Genomic DNA, 22,836 nt, shown 5'->3' with positions numbered 1-22,836 from the left:
GTGCTGCCTTTTCGTTGTCGGTGCTTCCAATTGTGCTGCCTTTTCGTTGTTGGTGCTTCCAAATGTGCTGCCTTTTCGTTGATGGTCCTTCTATTTTTAATGTTGTTTTGACTCTAGTATTATTGTAGATGGTTCTTGATTTAACTAGCGTATTATTCCATACGGTGCATGTATATAAGCGAGTCCTATACAGCAGGATGCTCAGTTTGTTACTGACGTCGGCGGTGTAAGGATCGCCTAGTTTGTTTCTTCTGGTGTATGAGTCGTGTCAATTAGCTGTTCTTGAGACCTCGATGGCATCTTTACCGACTTTAACGTCGAACTGGATGGAGGATGTACCATCGACTACGGGAACCATGACGTCAGCGCCGACGATGTTGGAGCAGATCCCGTTGGCAACGCCTCTGACAACACCGGAGGAGACTTCGATATGTGCTGTTCCACCATCAGCTGAAGTTTCATCATAAGCAATGGATTCTTCAATTAATGAAGAGCGTACATTGCGTCAGTGCAAATACTGTGACGCATCATTTACTATCACCTCAAATGCTCGCAGACATGAAAGAATCAGTTGCTCTAATAATGTTAAAAGAATACAATTTCAGTGCAATAAGTGCAAAAAACTAATTCCACGTCTTGATAGCTTACATCTTCATTATAAAAAATGCTCCAAGAAAGAAAAGTGCAAGTATAATGAACCTGGTTATTGTTTGACTCATGTGTTGTACCAGCTGATGAGACTATATAAGTGAGACCCTGGTGATATGGACTTGAGTCCGTCTCTGGCTGCGGTAATGAACGGATCGGATAGTTAGACTTGTATAACATAATAGACCTGTATCTAGCTATTCTTGAGATCTCGATGGCATCATTACCACTATCTACACCAACTTGGATCGAAGGTCTACCATCATCAGTGCAGAGCACGATGACAACGACGTCTACAGCTACACCTGCTCTCTCAGCACAGCAGGAGATTTCGACACGTGCAACATCTTCCGCAGAGCAGACCTCAACGGCTTCAGAAGTTAACATGTTGCAGTGTTACAATGGTTGTCAACAGTTCCAGTGGCATTGATGAAGGAAGGAGCATCCAGCGGTGTTCCATCACCCGACTGCACGTACTGTGAGAAGATAAAAAACTTAAAATTATGGGATTATGTAATACACAATTGTAGTTATAACTCTGAACGCATTAAATATCAGTGCAACAGGTGTTTAAGCAAGTTTGTACAATATTGAAGATTAAAACGGCACCTCAGGAATTGTGATAGACTGGCTGTACATTCATCGGAATCAAGCTGTATATTTTGTAACAAAACATTGGCAAATATTCAAAGTGCACAACGGCACGAAATATATCACTGTCCTTTTAATGAAGTCGATAATTCGACTTTGTGTGCAAATTGTGGTGTATCAATATGTCGAGCTGATAAACTCAATAGACATTTAAAGTCATGTAAAGGACATAGTCCGTATAGTAAAAAGACTGTTTGAATCGAGAGATCCACGAAACTTTGGTAATTTGTCTGTGTGTTTTTTGTACTTGTGGTAGTGTATAATTTATGTAATAAAAGTTTTTTTAAAAGAACTTGCGGTGTTTTTTTATTTTCACAAACCTGACACTTTAGTGGTACTTTTTTAAAATATTAAAGTTGTTTTGTATCGGCCAGGGATCGAACCAAGGACCTAAGTCGATCTAATCAATCAGTATATAGATTACAAATTTATTTAATGAATTTTGAACTTTTTCCCGAATCTCTAGCATTAAAATTACGCATTTCCAATATGGTGGTCTTGATGTCTGATAGGATGATGGTCGTAGAGGATTTAGAGTCTCTTTTCGAATGTTTAACATGGTTTATTGAAATTATTTTTTTTTTCCATAAAATTAATTATTATTGCATCGATCGAGGATCGAACCAAGGACTGGTGCGGATCGAATCGATATGAAAGTTAATGAGTGATTTATTTAATGAATTTTGGATTTTTTCCCGCTTTTCTAGCTACATTATTACATGATTTCAAGATGGCGGCCGAATTTAAAGATGGCGGGGAACCTCCGTAATAAATGATTACTGCACTATAGCGGGTTAGAATAAAATTAACCAGATGGAAATGTACTCTATAATACAAGTACACACACACAAGATGGTGTACTCCAGCAGGTGGTAGCTCCTGGTAGCATGTACTGAACATAAAATGTCGGATCCATGATGGTCGACAAGGACACTGTCAAATTTCAAGGTCAAGGTCAAAGTTCTAGGTCATGGTCAAATTTCAAGGTCAAGGGCAAAGTTCAAGGTCAAGGTCAAATTTGAAGGTCATGTTCAAAGTTCAAGGTCAAGGTCAAAGTTCAAGGTCAATGTCAAAGGTGGTGACCAGAATATTATACTAGCATGGTATCAACACACTCTAGCGGACGAAAACAATATGGTGACCTCCAGTGGGTGATTTCAAGATGGCAGCCGTCACGAAAAGTTAAACGGTGGTTTTAAGGATTTTTTTATTGTTTTATTAGGTTGATTAATTTTTTAATGATTTTTAAATTTTTTCCCGAATCCCTAGCATTAAAATTACGGATTTTAAAGATGGCGGACATGACTTCATACCAGCTGACGATATATTAGCTTTGAAAAAAAGTGGTGGGAGTCAGTATGTCAGCATCCACCGCGGGGGAAGGATCGGTCATCATTGTTATTTTTTTTGCACTCGTCGGGTTCGAACCGAGGACTCCGAACTCCGTGTCGTAAAAGTATATTTTTTATAAAAAATTTATTAAAATTTTTTTATTTTTTTTATAATTTAAAAAAAAATCATTAAAATCGGATAATAAGAAAAAAAGTTAAAGATGGCGACCGTAACGAAAATTGCAACGGTGACGACATCATCCAATATGGCGGACAACACAATGCCGGAATTTTCTGGAACTCAATGACGTCATCCAAAATTGCGGATCCAAGATGGCCGCCGTTATCTACTTGTCCCGTTACGTTATATCCCGTTATGCTGTGTCCCGTTACACTGTGTCCCGTTACGCTGTGTCCCGTTACGCGGTGTCCCGTTATGCTCGTCCTAGATGGCCACCGTGACGTCACAATGTAAACAATCTTCAATCCACACCCAGGACTCTGGCGCAGGAGCCCCATTTCTATACTACTATTCTCATTACAGAAAAACTAAATACAAATTGCTGCAACTAATAGATTTTACTGGGATGTTTAACGACATCTGAAACTTCTTAATCGAAATGCTACACCTTTTAAAACTAATCATGGGTGATGTTAAAGGTGCAGAAATTTCGGGTGGGTGAGAATTTTGAAATTTATAGGCACTGGGTTACGTATTGTGGCATTTCGACTAAGGTTATACACCGATATAGTACTACTAAAGTTAAAATAAAAACATTAAAGGTAGAAGCCTTCTAGCATAGTTCCGCAGGATGCAGCATCCTTTTGCAGCATCGAGTTTTCCAGGTCTAACCCCACAACACTCCTATAGAACACCTTTATAGGAAATTTGTTTCACAAATTCAATGTTGTAATGACTTTTCAACCAGGGAGATAAGTTCGAGGTTTAGTTCCGGAAATGAAGTACAGAGTTATGGATGGGCAAAGGTTGGAAGAAATGTTTAGAATGGTTATAGAATTTGCCCAAGCTCCGCTGTGGATTGGTGTATCATGGAATATGAGGTCTATCTCAGGGTGAAATAACCTTGTACTTATTCCTCCGCCCGATACCGGCATCTTGATCTTATATTCCGATAAACACAGATTAAATGATTACAAAGGAACACATTTGACTTAAATATTTATTGAACATTACTCAGTTATTAGAAAACTATTTACACAAACAAAATATGTACCTATAGAAAATAAACCGCGAAATTACATTATTTGCAGAAAACAATAAATGCGATGTGTGGCCAATACTCAACTGAGCCCCCGAGTCGTCCTTCCCTGCCAAACAAAACCTCTCCTCATATTTGGGACGGGTGATAGTCTTCGAGCGGCACCACAAAAGTCGACTCGTCGTGGTGAAAACTGAGGGATTGGGTCAATTCCCTTCACCTTGGCACAAAAGGTACTCTGCTGTTGTCGACCTTGAAGACAGAAGATGAAGAAGATGGAGCGAAGACAGTCTGCCCAACCTAAGTGCGCTCGTAGTAATCCCCAATTAACTAGTTCGGTTGCCTCTAATTCTCTCAGTCATGGGTGTTTTCGGAGCAGTTCCTGGCATTTGAGCTGGCGAATTCGCGGGTTTACCCTCCTGCGAGGCTAGCTTTATCTACTTCCACTGCTGCAGATATTTTAGGAACCGAGTCAAATGTACAAGTATTGAACAAAGGGAATATATCTGCTGCAGAATATATTTACTAGGTGCAGACTGACAGCCAGGTGGGTAATGGTAGTAGCTGCTCACCATCAGGGGCACACGTGCCCCTAGTTATGCAACTTATGAATGAGCAATAATGAAATGGGCTGAGATGCCTTAGTGGATGATTTTTTTCCTAGCCTAAGTTAATCTAAGTGGGTAAGGGGAGGGTACAGTTTAGGGGAGGACCTAAGTGTGTCTCAGGCCGAAGCCTATACACTCTTACATGCAGTACAAGGGTGCGTGCATCATGTGCTAATTGGGGTTTATTGGCCAGCCATGGCTGCGATTGGTGCCATGACTGATGCCCCTTTGATAGTATAGCCTAAAAGCTAACTAAAGTGACCCAGGTAAAACCTGCATAGACACAAGGAAAACCCTGGGCCGCGTCATGTGGGGATCAAATAAACATGCATTAAAGCAAGCAAGAAAACTACTGGACAAGGGGGAAATAGGTCCAGGTAAGAAGAGTTGGGTGGGGCAGAAAAATCATACATTTAATAAACGTTATTGCTATTTTGGATGAAGTAAGGAAAGGGGAAAATTATAACATCCTTATGATTGGGGTTTTCACTTAGACCTTCCTACCCTTATAAGAAGCTGCTTTAGCACCCTCATACTCCCTTTTTACCCAGTGGTAACCCTAACTGGAGTAACAGATTTTGCTTATAATCCTTGTTTGACTTAACATAGTTTGGAACTCCCCCAACACCTTAATCTCCCAGTATTCAACCTTTGAGCTAACTAAGCTTCCTGGGGAGTGAAGACAAGCAATCTGTTGTGCAGCAGCCAGAAATAAAAACCAAGTTACAAAAATAAAAATTATTTATTAAAATCTATAAAACACAATCTTCAAAAAAAAACACCTTGGTTAAAAGTCTACACTATTTTTGTTATGGCACAATAATAATATATTTTATCTTTCAAACAGTCTATTTCCAAAACATTCTTCAGCATGAATGAATTGCTTGAAATGTAAAAATATTTTGTAAAACTTAAGTAGCAAGAAAAAATAGCACTTAAAATGAGTCACAAAACCAGGTGTTACAGACAACTCGGCCTACTGAAGAAATATGGTATAGAATACAGAGGCAGCCTCGTACCACTAGTCCATTATGGGCACCAAGTTGCGGCTTGGTCGTCGCGTCGCCAAAGTCCACACAGAAGACCTAGGTCAGATTTCGCAGTCATCCGGTGTCACAGACCCTTAGGCCTAAAGACCATAGATGCTTCAACACAGCCACTAGATAGCAAGTATGGTACCACTAATCCTTTACGGGTACCAGGCAGTAGCCTGGTCGTCCCCAAGGTCGATCCGTAGAAACCAGGCCTGGACTCGAAGCCACAAAGTGTCACAGGCCTTTGGGCCCAGAGCTCGTAGGCGCTGCCATGCAATCACCAAATCACCAGCCTCGAAGCCATGCACCAGGTAGCCAGCCCGTAGTCGACACGGGTGAGCGAATATGGGCCGGTCGATGCGCATGGATGCTGCCGTCAGGAGTGGGATGGCCGGGGTGCGTCTCGCGAGCAGCCCCGTCACATACACATCCTCCAGGTTGATGAGAGGCACATCTGCAATACGCCGTAGCAGCATCGTCACCGCCGGCCGTGACATCACGTACCTGCACAGCCACTCTCTCCTTACAGTGCCTGGTTCACAGCTTAAGGGTACGATTACTGATCGCGATGGGCTACCCTAAATGATAACCCTCTTTACTGGATGATATCCTACTTTTCAGAAATCAGTTTTATGTTAAATCTTAAGGGGGCGAATACATACATACTCTTAATAACTACCTTCAAAACACACAATACACTGCTGCCAGATCACATGTCGATTCCAGTAAAACATTTGTCATAAATCTCTCTGAAGCCTGGTCTAAAATGGCAGTCGCAGGTGAAATTGCAAGGTCGTAGGGTGTTTCGCCGAGCCGTGAAATGCTATAGTTATATAATTTGAGAAAATTTTCAAGTTATATGAGTACGACTATAATGATACTTATCAGTGTTGACAGAAGAACCATCAGGTTTTAAACTATGTAGTAAAACTTGTTTTGATGTAATTTCATGTATTACGTCTACAGATATACATGTACTGTGCCACCAACTAGTATTTTTGGCACAATTTTAAATTTTAATTTTTAAAAAATAATATCGCCAGTCATTTTATTTGCTTGCTGCAAGTACTTAAACTTGTTCCTCCTCCTGTACATCCCAGTTTAATCTTTGTCAGACCTGCCTCCCCAATTTTTCCCAGCCCTAGATCCGATTTTGCCGAGTCTTTTGCGAGTCAGACTGTGTATTCTTTTATTCCCGCCTTAGCGCACGAACGACGCCTGTAATTCGCCTCCGATCTGTGATGAGAACTGCTATGTCCTGCAAGCTCTCAGGGCAGGCTACTTCTAAGACTTCCCTGATGTGAGCACTTCAGGGCATGATCTCGAGTCATTTTCACCAACATACAGTCACGCCTCCGGGCTCAGTAAAGCCTCATTCCTACTGTCACAGCAGTCTCCACCCACCCTCCTTCTCCAGCCTTTCCTGGGAATACTGGCCAGAGCACTGACCAGCCACTAACCCCGGCCAGGGTCGGCCTGTCCCAAGGCCACGACTCCAGTCCCAAAAAGTACATGCTCATGCCACCTAGTTGCAGTTTTGCGAATCACTTCCCCTGGGTGTTTGAACGCCTGCTAAACGCCTGCCCTCTGGCATCTCCTGCAACAACCAGTATCCCGTAGTTCCTTCCCAGGCCACCAGAGCGCTGGCCTAGTCCGCTCCATAAGCCCCATGCCTTAGTAGTCGCCTCGTGTGAGTCGACCTCTACTTGGTTCAGACACACCTTAGTAGGTTGCGCTGATATCGACTAGTACCACGAGATATCGAGATATCGAAGTCAGTATTTCTCGACAAGCCCCTCGGTAATCTTCGGAACCTTTCGGTCCGGAAGCTGAAGACTCCCCACTTTCTTTTGATTAACTTTGCCTTTTAATTACGAGCTGCTGCCGCCCCAAATTTACTGCGCGCCGCGACTCTGGACTGGCCACTCCTTATTTCCGTTATTAGGATGTCTCTAAGTATTTCTTTTAAGATGTAATCAGCTAGACAAGGGATATGATTCCCACAACTTAAGTGATTAACATTTAGTCAGTCTGCGTAGGTCTACCTCGTAGGAATAGTCATGTTTTGTTAATCATAATTTATTAATTTTGTTTTTAAATCATGGAAACGTCCGCGACAACCGTGAGTTCGCGAGCTCAGCACCCGGGCTGATCCTGGAAGCCATCTCCTTGTTTGGTGAGTTCTGACAACCTCTACTCCCCGACCATCATTGTGATTAGAAGGCATTTTCTGCCTATTTTACCAACTGTCTGTAAACTAGTCCTGAACATATGTGTTTCGGATCTGTTCACAGACAGGGTCCCAGAACCGGACAGATTCCAAGGACCGGACAGTTTCCAAGAACCGGACAAGTTCCCAAGGACCAGATGCTGAACTGACCACTCCACCCTCGAGTCCTTCCTCCATCAATGGGGACGACTAAGGCGCCCGGACGCCTCGTTAGCAGCACAACTTTGGCCAGCCATCGTCAAACTTCCAGTTCGTCAGTTTTTTCGATCTTCAGAATGACATTAAGCCACGATATTGTAAAAGGAACTCAATCAGTTTATTGTTGCGTATTTTATTAAAATTGTGTTAATGATCAATGAAATTGTCTAATAAGGGCGGGCCCATTCTTTTAATAATGTGATTTTAAATCCATGTTATATATTTTTTTGTTAATCAACTTGTAATATATAATCTTACTGTGAAAATAATCAAAAGTAAAATAACAACAGAAATACTAATATCTAGACGAAATCATTATTTTGCCTTTTGAAACTAAAAGATCCACTAATCACCCCAATCATCAAGTGAGAGTGAATAACAAAGTAATAACATAACTTGGGTTTACTCTGTTATGACTGAGGAGTGTAAAAGTACAAAGTTCTTATCTTTTACTTATTAAATTAAGTATTAAGTATTTACATCACGTAGTCCTTTCCGGTCTGTGATAAGCCCTTACAAAGATTTACGATCCAGGTTATTTAGAATCTGTGACAGGTTGTATTTGAATTAATTATTTAAAATTATGTAAAGTGGGCTGATTAATCACAAAATTAATAGTGAAAAGGACATCATACAACGCCCGTTCTAGTAGTTAAACATTAGAGGCCCTTATTTGCCAGTACCTACGATGGACGCATCTGCCACATTAAGTTATAAATTCTTGGATAAAGTTGTACATGGCTCAGTTTTTTTTAAGTAAGTGAAGGAAAATGTAGTGACTCCTATTAATTGTGATAGTATATTACTATTTGTTGGACAGTGAGTGTATGTAATAATACGAGAATGAATTATTGTTTGAGCACTAAGAATATTCAAAGGCACGATTCTTAAAGTGAAAGGCATACACAAAGCATGGAAATGCCCGACCAGCTTACATGAAATCCAAAATGTAACATAATATACAGAATCGAAGGAAAAGGTGACTCTACTGGGGCTCGTTTAACTCATCCATTAACAACATGGCTTAATAGCGATCAATATGAACTACTTTCTTAAAAAAATTAGAGTGTTGTTTTAAGGCCAATCAACACTATCGCAAATTAAAAAAGTATATGTCTATACATTATTTACTTGCCTAAAGTCATGCACAAATATATCCTATTTCCATAGTCAATATTAAACCTCATCTTTAAGGAATGCACCTAGGTGGCATCTGTATTTGTGAGACAAATGTGATTAAAGACAGAAACATAAAACTCAAACTATTGAGGGTAAAAAATTTTGCTTCTGTTCCTCAAAGTTAGCTACACCCGTCCGCGCTCCCGGACTAGGCCGTTTCTCCACAAAAAAGATTCGTCTCCGACCAAATGCCGAGAGTGGGCAAAAGTAAATAGCAGAGTAATCAAAATTTAAGGCTACGCGATTAGCAGTGAGATATGAAAAGTAATTCCAAGTCAACAAATTATCACTGTGCGATATTTAAAAATTTTTGGAATTATTTCTTGAGACTGAAAGGTGGTTTTAGAAGTATTTTTTATGCTGATGTCATATATGATTTTACTTTTCCTGTATCACGTAAGGTTTTTATACAAATCAATTTTGAGATTCTTTTAAGGGGCAGTAAGACACCCCTGGTCTGAACAAGCGTTTTCGGATGCTAAATTGCAAATAATTTATTTAATACTTTGTTTATAATGATGATTGTAGCATATAATTTAGATAATAATATATATGAACTATTAAAACTGAAACCATTAAAAAATGTTATGTTGCAAGATAAAAAACTGCTGAAAACTTAAAATTAAGTTGGTTTTCAACAATTTTCTCTCTTGTAAAGTAATATTTTTGAATAAGTAGTGTAGAATAGGGTTTCCAGTGCCTGGCTTCTGGCTGTGGGCAGTGGCGGCTTCTGGTGTCTTGGAACATACATCTCTGATGACGTTACGGCGACAATCTTGGACTCAAAAAAGACTCATAATGACTCAAAGTTTCTAAAAATGTCCTTTATTCGAGGGAACAATTCCCTTTTTTGAGGGAAAATTTCCCGTTTTAATCTTCAAAAATTAAAAAATTCGGACTTCGAAAAACCTCAGAAGACTTTTGCCTTAGAAAGAACCAAAATTCCCCCAAATGGATTAAAGTACCCGACGACAAGACGCTCCTTAGCCACCGAGGTCACGACCTTGACCTTGACCATAATCTTTCATTTTTGACCAAAATATTCCAAAAAATATATAAAAAAATTGCTTACTCCAAATGTTTAGTAAGTAAATCGAATTCGGTCCTTGGTTCGATTCCCAAAGAGAGAAAGCATGTAATTTATTATAATATATTTAAAAATTTCTTAATAAAAAATGAAAAAAAAATTACAGTACACCCGCCATCTTTAAATCGAATGCCCCACTCCCAATGTTGAAATTGTCCTTAGGGGCCTTCTTGAAAATCCATAATTTTTATGCTAGGAAATCGGGGAAAATTTTTATTTGATAAAAAAATTTAATTAATGAAAATTTTAATAAAATATTATTTGAAAAAACTGTTGCAAATTTCGTTACGGTCACCATCTTGGATTCTATGAAACGTTGCACGTTTCGTTACACCGACCATCTTGGACGTGTATGAAATCATCGTTGCGCATTTCGTTCCAGACACCATCTGGAATTCTAGATCGTTGCACTTTTCGTAAGGACCGCCATCTTGAAAATCCAAATTATTTTGTTAGAAAATCGGAAAAAATTTAAAATTTATTAAAAATTATACGCATTTAAATAAAAACATTCCACCATCTTGGATTTTGTCATCACGGCCACCATCTTGAATATCCGTAATTATTTAGCTAGAAAATAGGAAACAAAATCAAAAATTTATAAAAATATTTAAGTAATCAAATTTTAATAAAATTTTAATAAAAACATGCACTAACGTCCACACTTAAAACCCGGTGAGGGCAAAAATAAAACAAATGACAGATCCTTCATCCACTGAAGCCGCCGGCAGACTGACATCCCACCACTAATGCCAAGGTATATATATATCGCCAGCTAATATTATGTCACATCCGCTATCTTGTTTTCGTATGTTAGAGGCCACCATCTTGTTTTTGTCTGCTAGAGTGCGCTACAGGCATATTAGTTTAATTTTTTACCCACTACAGTACAGTAATAATTTATTATTACTATCACAGTAGCGCCTGTCATCTTGACATTTGGACACCCTCTTGGAAATCCGTTATTATTTGGCTAGAAATTCGGAAAATTTTCCAAAATTCATCAAAAATATTACTTATTAAAATAATGATTGTCGCGATATATTTCCGTCTTTGCTTTGATTCTCGGTCAGTGATAAATATAACTAAAGATTAAAATAAATTTTTAATTCTGTTTCCTGTTACATTTCATGGAGTTTATTAATCATTCACTCCAAGAAAAACAACAAAAACAAGATACCTGTCCGACAAATTAAATACACTGTCGAGCTGCCTAACAAGAATTTTTTTTATGCATGAAACAAAATACAACCAGTTCATGTAAAATGTTATACGTATAGACCAAGTGTCTTCGGACCACGAGACCAGGTAATTAACTATGTTAGTCATATAGACCAGACATTTCCGAACCTCATGACTTTCTTCGTCGATAGCTAGTATAACATATTTCAAGGATTCAAGACAAAGTCTTCGAACTGTCAGACCTAAAGTATCGATCAAATAAATTGCAAGAATTTAGACCAACGGAACATGATTTACTCTTACTATAGGAACAAGAATACCAGAAAATATTTGATCAATAACAAGAAGTTTTGAACCAGTAAATTTCAGAGCTACTGCAGATTTGACTACACACATTTAACGAAAAGACACACATTCAACAAAAGAACACACTGCACACACTGGACGAACAGTACACACAGTACACAAACTGAACACACAGTACACACACTGGACGCACAATACACACACAGTACACACACTGGACGCACAGTACACACAATACACACTCTGAACACAAGTACACACACTGGACGCACAATATACACAGAACACACACACTGGACGCGCAGTACACACAGTACACACACTGGATGCACAGTTCACACAGTACACACACTGGACGAACAGTAAACACACTGGACGCACAATACACACACTGAACGCACAGTACACATAGTACACACTGGACGAACAGTACACACAGTACGCACACACTTGACGCTCAGTACACACACTGGACACAAAGTACACACACAGTTCACATACTGGACACACATTACACACACTGTACACACAGTACAAACACAGTACACACACTGATCACACAGTACCCACACTGAGCACACAGTAAACGCAATGGACATATGGTTCACATAGGACATGCAATGGTCACACAGTACACACACAGGACATGCACTGAACACATATTGAACACACAGTACACACACTCAATGGACCCAAAGTACACACAATGAACACACAATGTACACACAGTACACACACACCGCGATGTAACCACAATACTCACACACAGGACCTGCAATGAATAAACACTCCATACACACACCTGAACACGTAATGAACATGCAATGTACACACCGAGCCCGCAATGTACACACAGGACACACTTTTGACTAAAAGGAAGTACATTTGGACGAACATTCAACTTAGTGTAAAACGATCTCATCAGTTGGATACGATATCATAAGTAGTATACGATAATATAGACTTAACTATGGACATTTAACGAAAAGGACGTCCATTTTTACGAACATTCAACTCAGTAAGATGCGATCGCCAATTTATGATAAGATATAATTCCTCCAAAAGATATAATGCTTCGTCAGTCATTTGATCCAACAGTCTTTGAATCCAACAGTCTTTTGCTCCAAAAGTCGATGACTCCAAAAGTATTACTCAAAAAAAAAAAAGTTTTAGGCTCCGTCAGTCATTGGCTCCAAACGTATTTAGCTCCAGTTGCCTTTGGCTCCAGATGTCTTAGGCCTAGCTGCTATTCAGTTACAAGACTAGGAGACTACGAAGCTACGAAACTACAGGACTTTAAGACTACAAGACTTTAACTGGCTACAAGTGTACGAGGCTACGAGACTATATTGGTAGAAGTCTACGAGGCTACGAGACAACTTGGCTATAACTGTCTTTGACTCCATTCAGCTGCGAGATTTATCTCACGCAAAAGTACTTGTTCTAAGTAGTCCTGATTCCTGCCAACAGATGTTGCCACATAATGTATTGAGGTAAATATTATTTATTATTTATGTGGGAGACGGGATGCTCACTAACGAACGCAAGAGGAGGGCTTCGCTAGACATCAAGGAGAAGAAAGTTTGTCTTTCATGATAGTGATTCTCACCCATCTTAAGGCATAATATTTGACTGAGTAATGATTTTTTGTTTGAATTCCACCTGATAAAAGTATTGTAAGTGCTGATTTAGTAACAGAAATTCACTAATTAAATGTAACTCTGAATAAAATTGAATGTCTCATTAAGTAAAATTGAATTCATTCAGAGATTGATTCCTCAGAAATAACCAGAATCACTCTGAGAATATCAGCAGAATTCTCGCCAGGAAAAACCAGGAGCACACGGAGAAAACAAACAGAAGCATCGCCATGAATGGCCAGAAGAACCTGGAGAAGCCAACAAAATATTGACAAGAATACTTAGGAGCACCCGGAGAAAACTAACACATGTTTTCCTAAATCAAGATCATGCCATCAAAAAAATTATAAAAAAATACAATAATAATAAATAATTTAAAAAACTGCTTCTGGAATCTTGTGAACTACTCCTCTGTTCAACAAGGATATTGTTCTAACACAAGCCAGATTTTTTGTAATTTTTTTTCACTTATCTTGATTTAGGGAAACGTATGTTATTTTTCTCTGCTTGCTCCTGATTATTCCTGCCGATATTTTATTGGTTTCTCCAAGTTATTCTGGCCATTCATGGCTTTACTTCTGTTAGTTTTCTCTGTGTGCTCCTGGTTATTCCTGGTGAGGAATCTGCTGAAGTTCTCCGAGTACTTCTGGTTATTTCTGATAAATCAATCTCTCTGATTGAAAACCTTTATTCATAATGAGACATGCAATTTTATTCAGAGTTTCATTTAATTAGCGAATTTCTGTTACTAAATCATTACTTACAATAATTTTATCAGGTGGAATTCAAACAAAAATATTCGAACACAATCAAATAATATACCTTAAGATGGCTGAGAATCACTATCATGCAAAACGAATTTACTTCTCCTTGGTGTCTAGCAAAGTCCTCTTCTTGCAATCGTGATTGAGCATCCCGCATCCCATATGAAAGAGTGTCTGTACAATATGTCAAACAAAGCTATTAATTGCTTAGACGATTACTATGAATTAAAAAGGCTTAGAAACACTGACATCCGAGTCGAATTTCCTTCTCCTTGATGTCTAGCGAAGCCCTCCTTCTCTTGCGATGGTGAGTGAGCATCCCGCATCCCATATGAAAGAGCGACTGCGTGTACAGCATGTAAAATGAAGAGATTCATTACTTAGACGATTACTATGACATGAGACAGCTTATGAACATTGACACGTGAGACGAATTTCCTTCTCTTTGAGCACTAGCGAAGCTCTCCTTCTCTTGCGATTGTGAGTGAGCATCCCGCATCCCACAAAAAAACTACGACTGCCTGAAAACACAGCATGTGGCACCAACTGTTGCAAGAATCGGGACTACTTGCAGCAAGTTATTTGTATGAGATGAATTAACTCTTGCAGCCTTGTAAACTTGTATCCTTGTAGCTTCGTTTTCTTGTAGTCATGTAGTCTTGTAGTCCTGTAGTCTCATAGTCTCGTAGCCTTGGAGCTTTGTGACTCGTAAACTTGTTGGAGCCAATGACTGCTGGAGCCAAAAGACTTTTAGGAGCTAAATACCTTTTGAGCCAAATACTTTTTGGAGCCAAAGACTGTTGGAGCCAAATAATTATTAAGCCAATCACATTTGCAACAAATGAATTTAGGAACCAAAGACTGTTTGTGCTAAAGACTTTTGGAGCCAAAAGACCTTTGGAGAAAAAGGACTGTTGGAGCTAATGATGTTTGGAGCCAAAATACAGTTGGAGCCTAGCTGGTGAAGGCATTATATTCTATCGTATATTGACGATCGTATCCTATTGATTTGAATGATCGTGCTCATGTACTTCCTTTTCGTTAAGTGTGTTTCCTGTTTGTCTAATTTTCGTTCTAAGTGTGCGTCCTTTCCGTTAAATGTGCTTCTTTTTTGTCGAATTTCCGTCCAAATGTGCGTCTATTTCTTTAAATACGTGTCCTGTGTGTACATTTACGTGTTCGGTGTGTACTTTACGAGTAGTACAGTTTGGAGGCTACTGGCACTGGCTTCACGGCTGAGGTGCCTGAGTTGCCGATCGTCATCTTGAATTGTGATGTCATGGCGGCCATTTTGTACTCAAAAATGACTAAAAAAATGACTCAAAATTACTCAAAATTACTTAAACTGTTCTGTTTTCGCGGGAATAATTCCCGTTTTGAGGGAAAATTTCTCATCATAGTCCTTGAAAATGTGTTCGGCTTCGAAATTACTAAAAAAATCGCTTAAATTTCTTAGCAAATAGCCGCTCTAAGCCGCACCTTGATAATTCGGATGCTATGGAAGCCATCTTGGATTATGACGTCACCGTTGCAATTTCCGTTACGCCCGCCATTTTGAAAATTTGTAATTTTTATGACAGATAATTGTGAAAAATTTTAAAATTCATAAAAATTTAATTTACAAAATTGTTTCAAAAATTATTTTAAAAACACTGTTCCACATATTGTTATGGTCACTATCTTGCATTCTAAAAATGTTGCAGATTTCGTTATGCCCACCATCTTGGACATGTGTAACATAATCGTTGAGCATTTAGTTATGGACACCATCTTGGATTCCAGATCGTTGGAATTTCCGTTATGGCCACCATCTTGAAAATCTGTAATTTTATGCTAGAAAATCAGGAAAATATTTAAAATTTATAAAAAATTGTTAATTAAAATTTTAATAAAATATTAATTAAAAACCGCACTTACATCCCCAGTTTGAACCTGGCGAGGATAAAAAAAAATGACAACAGAACTTATCTCCACGGAAGCCACAGGGAGACTGACCTCCCACCACTAATGCCAAGGAATATATCGCCAACTCATATGACGTCACTTCCGCCATCTTGTTTTCGTCTGCTGGATGCCACCATTTTGTTTTAATCTGTTAGATTACACTACCGCCATGTTAGTTTAATTTTTGTCTGCTAGAGTGCAGTATTAATTTATTATTACTGTGGCAACTGCCATTTGAAATTTGGGTGTCATCTTGAAAATTCGTAATTATGTAGCTAAAAATTCGGGAAAGATCCCAAAAATCATCAAAAAAATCACTCGTTAATATAATGATTGAATCAATTCATTCCTGTCTTCGGTTAGATCCTTGGTCAATGCAAAAAATATAAGTTCAGTTAAAAACATACTAAATTAATGAAAATTATCTTAAAAGTTACAGGTTCCAGAAATAAAGCAACACAAATTCAAATAAAACATTTATTACATAAATTTTACACATACAAACAAATAAATTACTAGCGTTTCTCGATTTCTACAGTCTTCTTGGAAGGCGAAGCGAGTCATTTGCATGCCTTGACACGTGTTTTCGAGTCAGCTATACATAAAAGTTTGATTTACCAGGCATGACTATTCAGTAGCCAGATACATAATATATGGCCAGGCACATCCAGCCAGTGGAATGTCGTGTACAGTTGTTGGACAGGCATAAATATTCAGTGGTCAGGCATGTATTTAGTGTACAGCCATATTATGGGTGTTGGCTAGAAACGTCCAGATGGTTAGGCACTTTAAGACCGAGGTCAGGCTAAAACGATCAGTTAATGGCCAAGCACATCCAGTAGTTGTTGGCTAGACACCACCAGTATGTGGCCAGACACGTATATTCAGTGGCCAGGAAAGCAGATCCAGTAGGTGACAAGACATATCTAGTTGTAAGTTAAGCCTTTCTATTCAGTAGCCAAGCACGTAATCGACTTCTAGGGGCTTTCAGTTTGTGGCCGACATGACCAGTTATCAGATACGTATGACCAGTCAGCAACAAGGACATTCAGTCCGTGGCCAGGCACGTATTTGACGTTCAGGCATGTCCATTGGGTGTCACCCAGCCGGTGACCAGGCGCATTCAGTAGGTGGTCAAACATATCCAGTCAGTAGCCAAAATATATTTTTCGTCGATATTCGATCAACATTTAAATCAGTTCATGTAGAAAACCATGCACATTGACCAAGCGTATTCGAACCAAGAGTTATACAACGATATGCGACCAACATTTTAAACAGGTCATGTTCAATGTCACGTCAATATACCTCGTCACAGGAATACGTACTCGCCAATATGCGATAAGCTCCAAAAAACCATTTGCTCCAAGAGCTCCAATATTCCAATTGCTACATCAGCTCCAATTGACCAACTGGTCCAAGTGCTCCAAAGCTCCAAATGCTCCAATTGCTACAATAGCTCCAACTGCTCCAATTGCTACAAAAGCTCCAAATGCTCCTATTGCTACATCAGCTCCAATTGCTACATCAGCTCCAAGTGCTCAAATTACGCCAAGTGCTCAAAATCTCCTAATGCTCTAATTGCTGCAACAGCTCCAACTACTCCAATTGCTCCATCAGCACCAAGTGCGCCAATTGTTTCAACTGCTACAATTGGTCCAAGTGCTCCAATTGCTCTAATGTACACGGAATTTACACGCAATGTACGCGCAATGACCATGCAATGTACACACCGAACACGTAATTAAAAACGTAATGTACACACTGAACACGGAATGATCACGCAATGTTCACACCGAAAAACGTAATGTATAAACAGGTCAAACATTTAACTAAGAGAACGCACATTTGAACGCAAATTCGCGTAAAAGGAAGCGTATTTTCAAGTACATTCAACTCAGTAGGATGCGATCGTCAATTTTACGATAGGATATAATGTCTCCAACAGTTATTTGGCTCCAACTGTCTTTGGCTACGACGGAAATTGTCTCCAACAGTGTTTTGGCTCCAACGCTCATTGGCTCCAACAGTCAATGGCGTAAAAAGTGTTTGGCTCCAAATAGTTTTAGACCTTGCTGCTATTTGGCTACAAGACTAGGAGGCTACGAAGCTATGAGACTACAGGATTACAAGACTACAAGGCTTCAACTGGCTACGAGGCTACAAATCTACGAGTCTACGAGATTATATAGCTACAAGTTTACGAGGCTACGATATTATATAGTTACGAGTTTATGAGGCTACAATTCTATGAGGCTACTTAGTCTATGAGGCTACATTACTATTAACTGTCTTTGGCTCCATTCAGCGGCAATAATTTATCTCATGCAAAAGAACATGTTGCAAGTAGTCTCGATTCTTGCCAACAGTTGTCGCTACGTGATGTGTTGAGGTAAAGTTATTTATTTATTTTATGTAGGATGCGGGATGCTCACTAACGATCGCAAGGGAAGGAAGGCTTCGCTAGACATCAAGGAGAAGGAAGTTCGTCCTTAATGATAGTGCGCGTTTTCCTAAATATCAGAAAAATTACAGAAAAAATAAATAAAAAAATAAAAATCGTAAATAACCAGAAGCACTCTGAGAAAACCAACAGAAGTCTCGTCAGGAATAATACGAAGCACGCGAAGAATATCAACAAAATATGTAGTGGCAGAAATAATCAGGAGCACACGGATAAAACTAACGCAAGTTTTTGTAATATAAAAAAAATCACAAAAAAATTAATAAAAAATAAAAATTTATTATAAAAATAATAAATATAAACAACCAAAAAATTGAAAAAAAAAAAATTACAAAGGATTCTGACCGCTTGTGAACTTCACCTTTGTTGAGCAAGGATAAGAGTTCCAGAAAAAGCCAGAATCTGATTATTATAAATTTATATAAAATTTTTATAAAAATTGTAGATATTATGATTTTAAACGACAAAGAGACACCACACAAGCAAGGTGTGCTGGCAGAGCCAGTAAAGCGTGGACGCACCCGGCACCAGTGAGGAAGGCAGGCAACCGGTCGCCCGGGTACAGCCACTCGGGCAGGCGCCACCTGCTGCAGCGACTCCTCTGGGGCCGGCGGTCTCCGGCGGCGCCGAACAGCAGAGGCTGCTCCGCGGAGCCGCGGGCCTCTGAGTCCTCGAGCACGCGCCGCACGTTCACCAGCATGTCGTCGTCCGTCTTCATGACGTGTTGCGCCGGGGCGCAGCGCGCTGCCGCCCACTTCAGCATGAACAGCGTCTTCAGCGTCAGGTTGCCGTAGTTGTCCACGAAGTCCTCCACCACTATGTCGCCGTGTTGCGCCGCCTCGCGAGTCAGCTCCGGCTGTCAGGGTCACACACACGCTTCTTTGTCTACTTCTTGCTAGTGACAACACGAGTGATTGATTATTGCTTTAAACACCGTTTGTTTTAACTGAAAGGTGAGTGCACAAACGCGCAGAAAAGAAGCCAAAATCAGCCGATGTCAAATGTTAAACACACAGCACAGAAAGAATTCCGTGGAAGGAATTAGTTCGGAAGATATATATATATCACAGCACAGGTAAACAGTCTGTTTGTTCCTGGTGACGGGAAGAGATGTCAGTTCCCAAAGCGACGCAGCTGTTTGTCTTAGGAAGCCTACTGTGTTTTTCTGTCTCGTTGTTGTTGTGTTGTCCGGAATATTAGTTTAGTTTCATCGCTGGATTCGCCTTTGCGTCGCTTTTTTGTTATTATGTTGTCCAGATTATCTGTTTTTATCATCGTTGGGTTTGTCTGCTTGTCACTGTGTTGTCCAAGTGTGTTATCCAAATGTGTTAAAAAAAATTAATATGTGTGTTGTCAAACCAAATGTGTTAAAAAACAATTAATGGCATTTTTAGATAATAAAAAATAGAGTCTGTAAATCAGTATGGGTTTAGAAAAGATGTAAGTACAAATGATGCTTTAAGCAAAGTAATAAACTTTGTTCACAAACCCATTAAACAAGATAAAAATGTGTTTGTGTAATTTTGGATCTTGTTAAGGCGTTTGATACTGTATCACATAAAGTACTTCTAGATAAATTGGATAAAGTAGGAATAAGAGGTTTGGCTAACACTTGGTTTAAAAGTTATTTGGAGGGTAGGTCTCAGAGAGTAAAAGTAAATAATAAATTAGAAAACTCTCTAAATATAAATAAAGGGGTCCAATAGGGCAGTATTCTTGGGCCAGTTGTGTTTATGATTTATAAAAATGATTTATGTAACTTAGACATAGAGGAGATTCTTTTGCAGATGATACTGCAATTTTATTTTATTCTGAAAATTGGCCTTCTGTATTTGAAACGGTTAGTAATGAACTTAAAAATTAAAGATATATTAGATAATAGTTTTCTTTCTCTAAATATAAATAGATCTCTTCCAACATTTCTCGTCAGCCTATCGAACATGAACTTAAATTTCATGTATGTAATGAAATAAACGTTAACTGAGAAAAATATAGTCATAGAAATAGTACAGAACATAAAATACTTAGGTATAGTGCTCGACTCTTATCTGAAATGGGACAAACATGTTTCATATCTTACAAACTAAATTCTAAAAATGGTGTATAAATTTGTTAAACTAAGATCTGTATTATCTTTTGAAGGAATTAAATGGTTTATTTTGATATTTTTCAGTCTGTTCTGCAGTGTGGCATTCTGGCATGAAAAGGAATGAGCAAACCGTTAATTAAACCACTTATTACAAATCAAAAACTTATTCTACGAGTCATTAAAAAAATCATACATGCCCATCCAATGAACGTTTGAAACTTTTAAGAGACTTTGATTTTAAAGGAGTGTATTCAAGAGATGCAATAACGAGTATATATCGAAGGGAAAATCAGTTAAATTAAGTAGATCATAATTATCCTACACGGCATAGACAGAACATAAATTTACCAATTCCTCTACTTCAAAAAATCAATTTCACAGAGATATTTAAAATTTTTGCTTCCAAAAATTGTAGTTATTCTTCCTAAAAAATTTTTTAAAAAACTTTCAAATTAATAAATTTGTCAATCTTGGGCTGAATAATTTAACTGATGAAGGGATTTCTTTAATATTTAAGTAAGATTTTTATACTCTATTCATTTATGTACTTCTACTTTCCTTTTTTGGCTTTTTATACATAGATATTTTGAAACAATGTTATACTTTCTTTTATTTTATTGCTCTTTTTAACTTTGAAGTATCGTGGTGGGGGCAGGCAAGGTACCTCACACTCCACCTCAACCTCAGCACTATACCAACAGCCCGCAAAGACAAATAACCCCTTCTGTTAGGGGCACACAGAGCGTAATGTGTGGTAAACTAATCGTGAACAAGAAAGCAAAAGGCAAAATTAGAAAAAATATAGTATCAAATTTATTCAAATTATTAGAATCCAATAAAATCAGATTCAAAAATATATATAGTACAGATGCTAACAAGATGATATATATATATGCGTAAATAAGTGTATTATACAATCCATTAATATTCTGACAAAATGATACTATAATAAGAACCTTTATAGCACATAAGAAAAAGACTACGCATACATGATTCAGTGGCAAGAGGCTTAGTTATGTTACATTTAACCTTCTCCAAAGAGGTGTGTTTAAGGTTACTATGGCACAATGACACCATTAATTTTAAAACAAAATATAAAATACCGTAACAATAAGATTACCGCAGTACATACTATTCTCAGATATGGGATTACCTACACTTGCATGCCCATTCAATAGCAGTTTATGCTAAAACCAGAGCTATATACCCAAGCTAGAGGGCACTAATGTAGCAATCAGTAGGCCCGGAGAGGGGAGGAGCCTACGTCACGCGTACGTCAGAAGGGATGGCGGGAGGGGATCTCACTGGGGAGGGGAGGGGTGGAGCCGGCGGGCGCCGACGAGGTAAGGCGCACGCTTCAAATTTAAATTTCATAAATACTTATGTAAGATTTCTTAAGTTATTTTTATTTATTTTATTTGTCAATTGTTAAGATTTTTAATATATTAAAATTAGTCAAAATACCGCTAATTGTTTAAAGTGACTAGATGCATTCACACACAAGCTTGCTTTTGCGAGTGCTGCCTTTTCCTGTTTAATTTAGTGAATTGTAATCAATGTGTAAAAGAAAAATAAATTTAAATAAATCTAAAAAAAAAACTTTAAAAAATTCTAGTTTTGGTTTGTCTTTATATTCTGTTCTTGTTACAACTGCTTCGTTAGTGTCAGCTCACTGTTTGTCTTCTGGTGGTATCACTATGACATACAGTTAAAACCAGCAAAGGCGTATATCCATGAAAATCGTTTTAAAAAAGTTACCTATGTCCGGCAATGGAAAATGTCAAATATCAATTTCCACGATGATAATGTATCAGCATTATTACCATCAAATTTCAAATATTAGATTCATATTATGTGTGTAGGAACATGTTTGCAGTGGGAACTCAATATAGTTATATGCGTACGACTCGTAGGTGCACTTTGTCATTGCATTTTCCTTGAAGCAAGAAACTAGAATGATTCATTGCTGAATTTTTATCTTGAGGAAAATATAGTTACCTATGAAAACTAACTGGTGTTCCACAGGTTTAGTTTTGTTTCTCATCAGTGCGAATTCAGAAAAGTGCTAGGTAGTGTAAACTAGGGCATACGAGCACAATGTATTTCTTATGGGACTACGATCATGTGGTGGCTTCTTGTGGCGGCTTGCCAATTATAAGGATTCGGTCATGTTCGAATGTTTACAGCGCACGTTGCCTATGATCGGGTGTTCGTATTTTTTTCTCGGTATTGGCTACTTCTACTGTAAAAATCGTTTTATG

General features: G+C 38.5%; 1 protein-coding gene across 1 annotated transcript in view; it reads right to left on the bottom strand.

Annotated features, from left to right (window-relative positions):
- Positions 1-5,647: 5,647 nt before the first annotated feature.
- Positions 5,648-22,836, bottom strand: part of LOC134528928 (beta-1,3-galactosyltransferase 5-like) — a 36,876-nt gene continuing 19,687 nt past the window's right edge. Inside the window, exons 3-4 of the mRNA XM_063362597.1 lie at positions 19,008-19,342; positions 5,648-5,996 (exon numbers count right to left, since the gene is read on the bottom strand). Coding sequence (XP_063218667.1) covers positions 5,648-5,996; positions 19,008-19,342 — 684 coding nt within the window. The remainder of the gene's footprint in view (positions 5,997-19,007; positions 19,343-22,836) is intronic.

This window comes from Bacillus rossius, chromosome 2 (assembly GCF_032445375.1).
Source record: "Bacillus rossius redtenbacheri isolate Brsri chromosome 2, Brsri_v3, whole genome shotgun sequence".
NCBI classification, from domain to species: domain Eukaryota; kingdom Metazoa; phylum Arthropoda; class Insecta; order Phasmatodea; family Bacillidae; genus Bacillus; species Bacillus rossius.
Note: the sequence above shows the minus strand (reverse complement) of the source record. Positions and strands in the feature narration are given on the sequence as shown.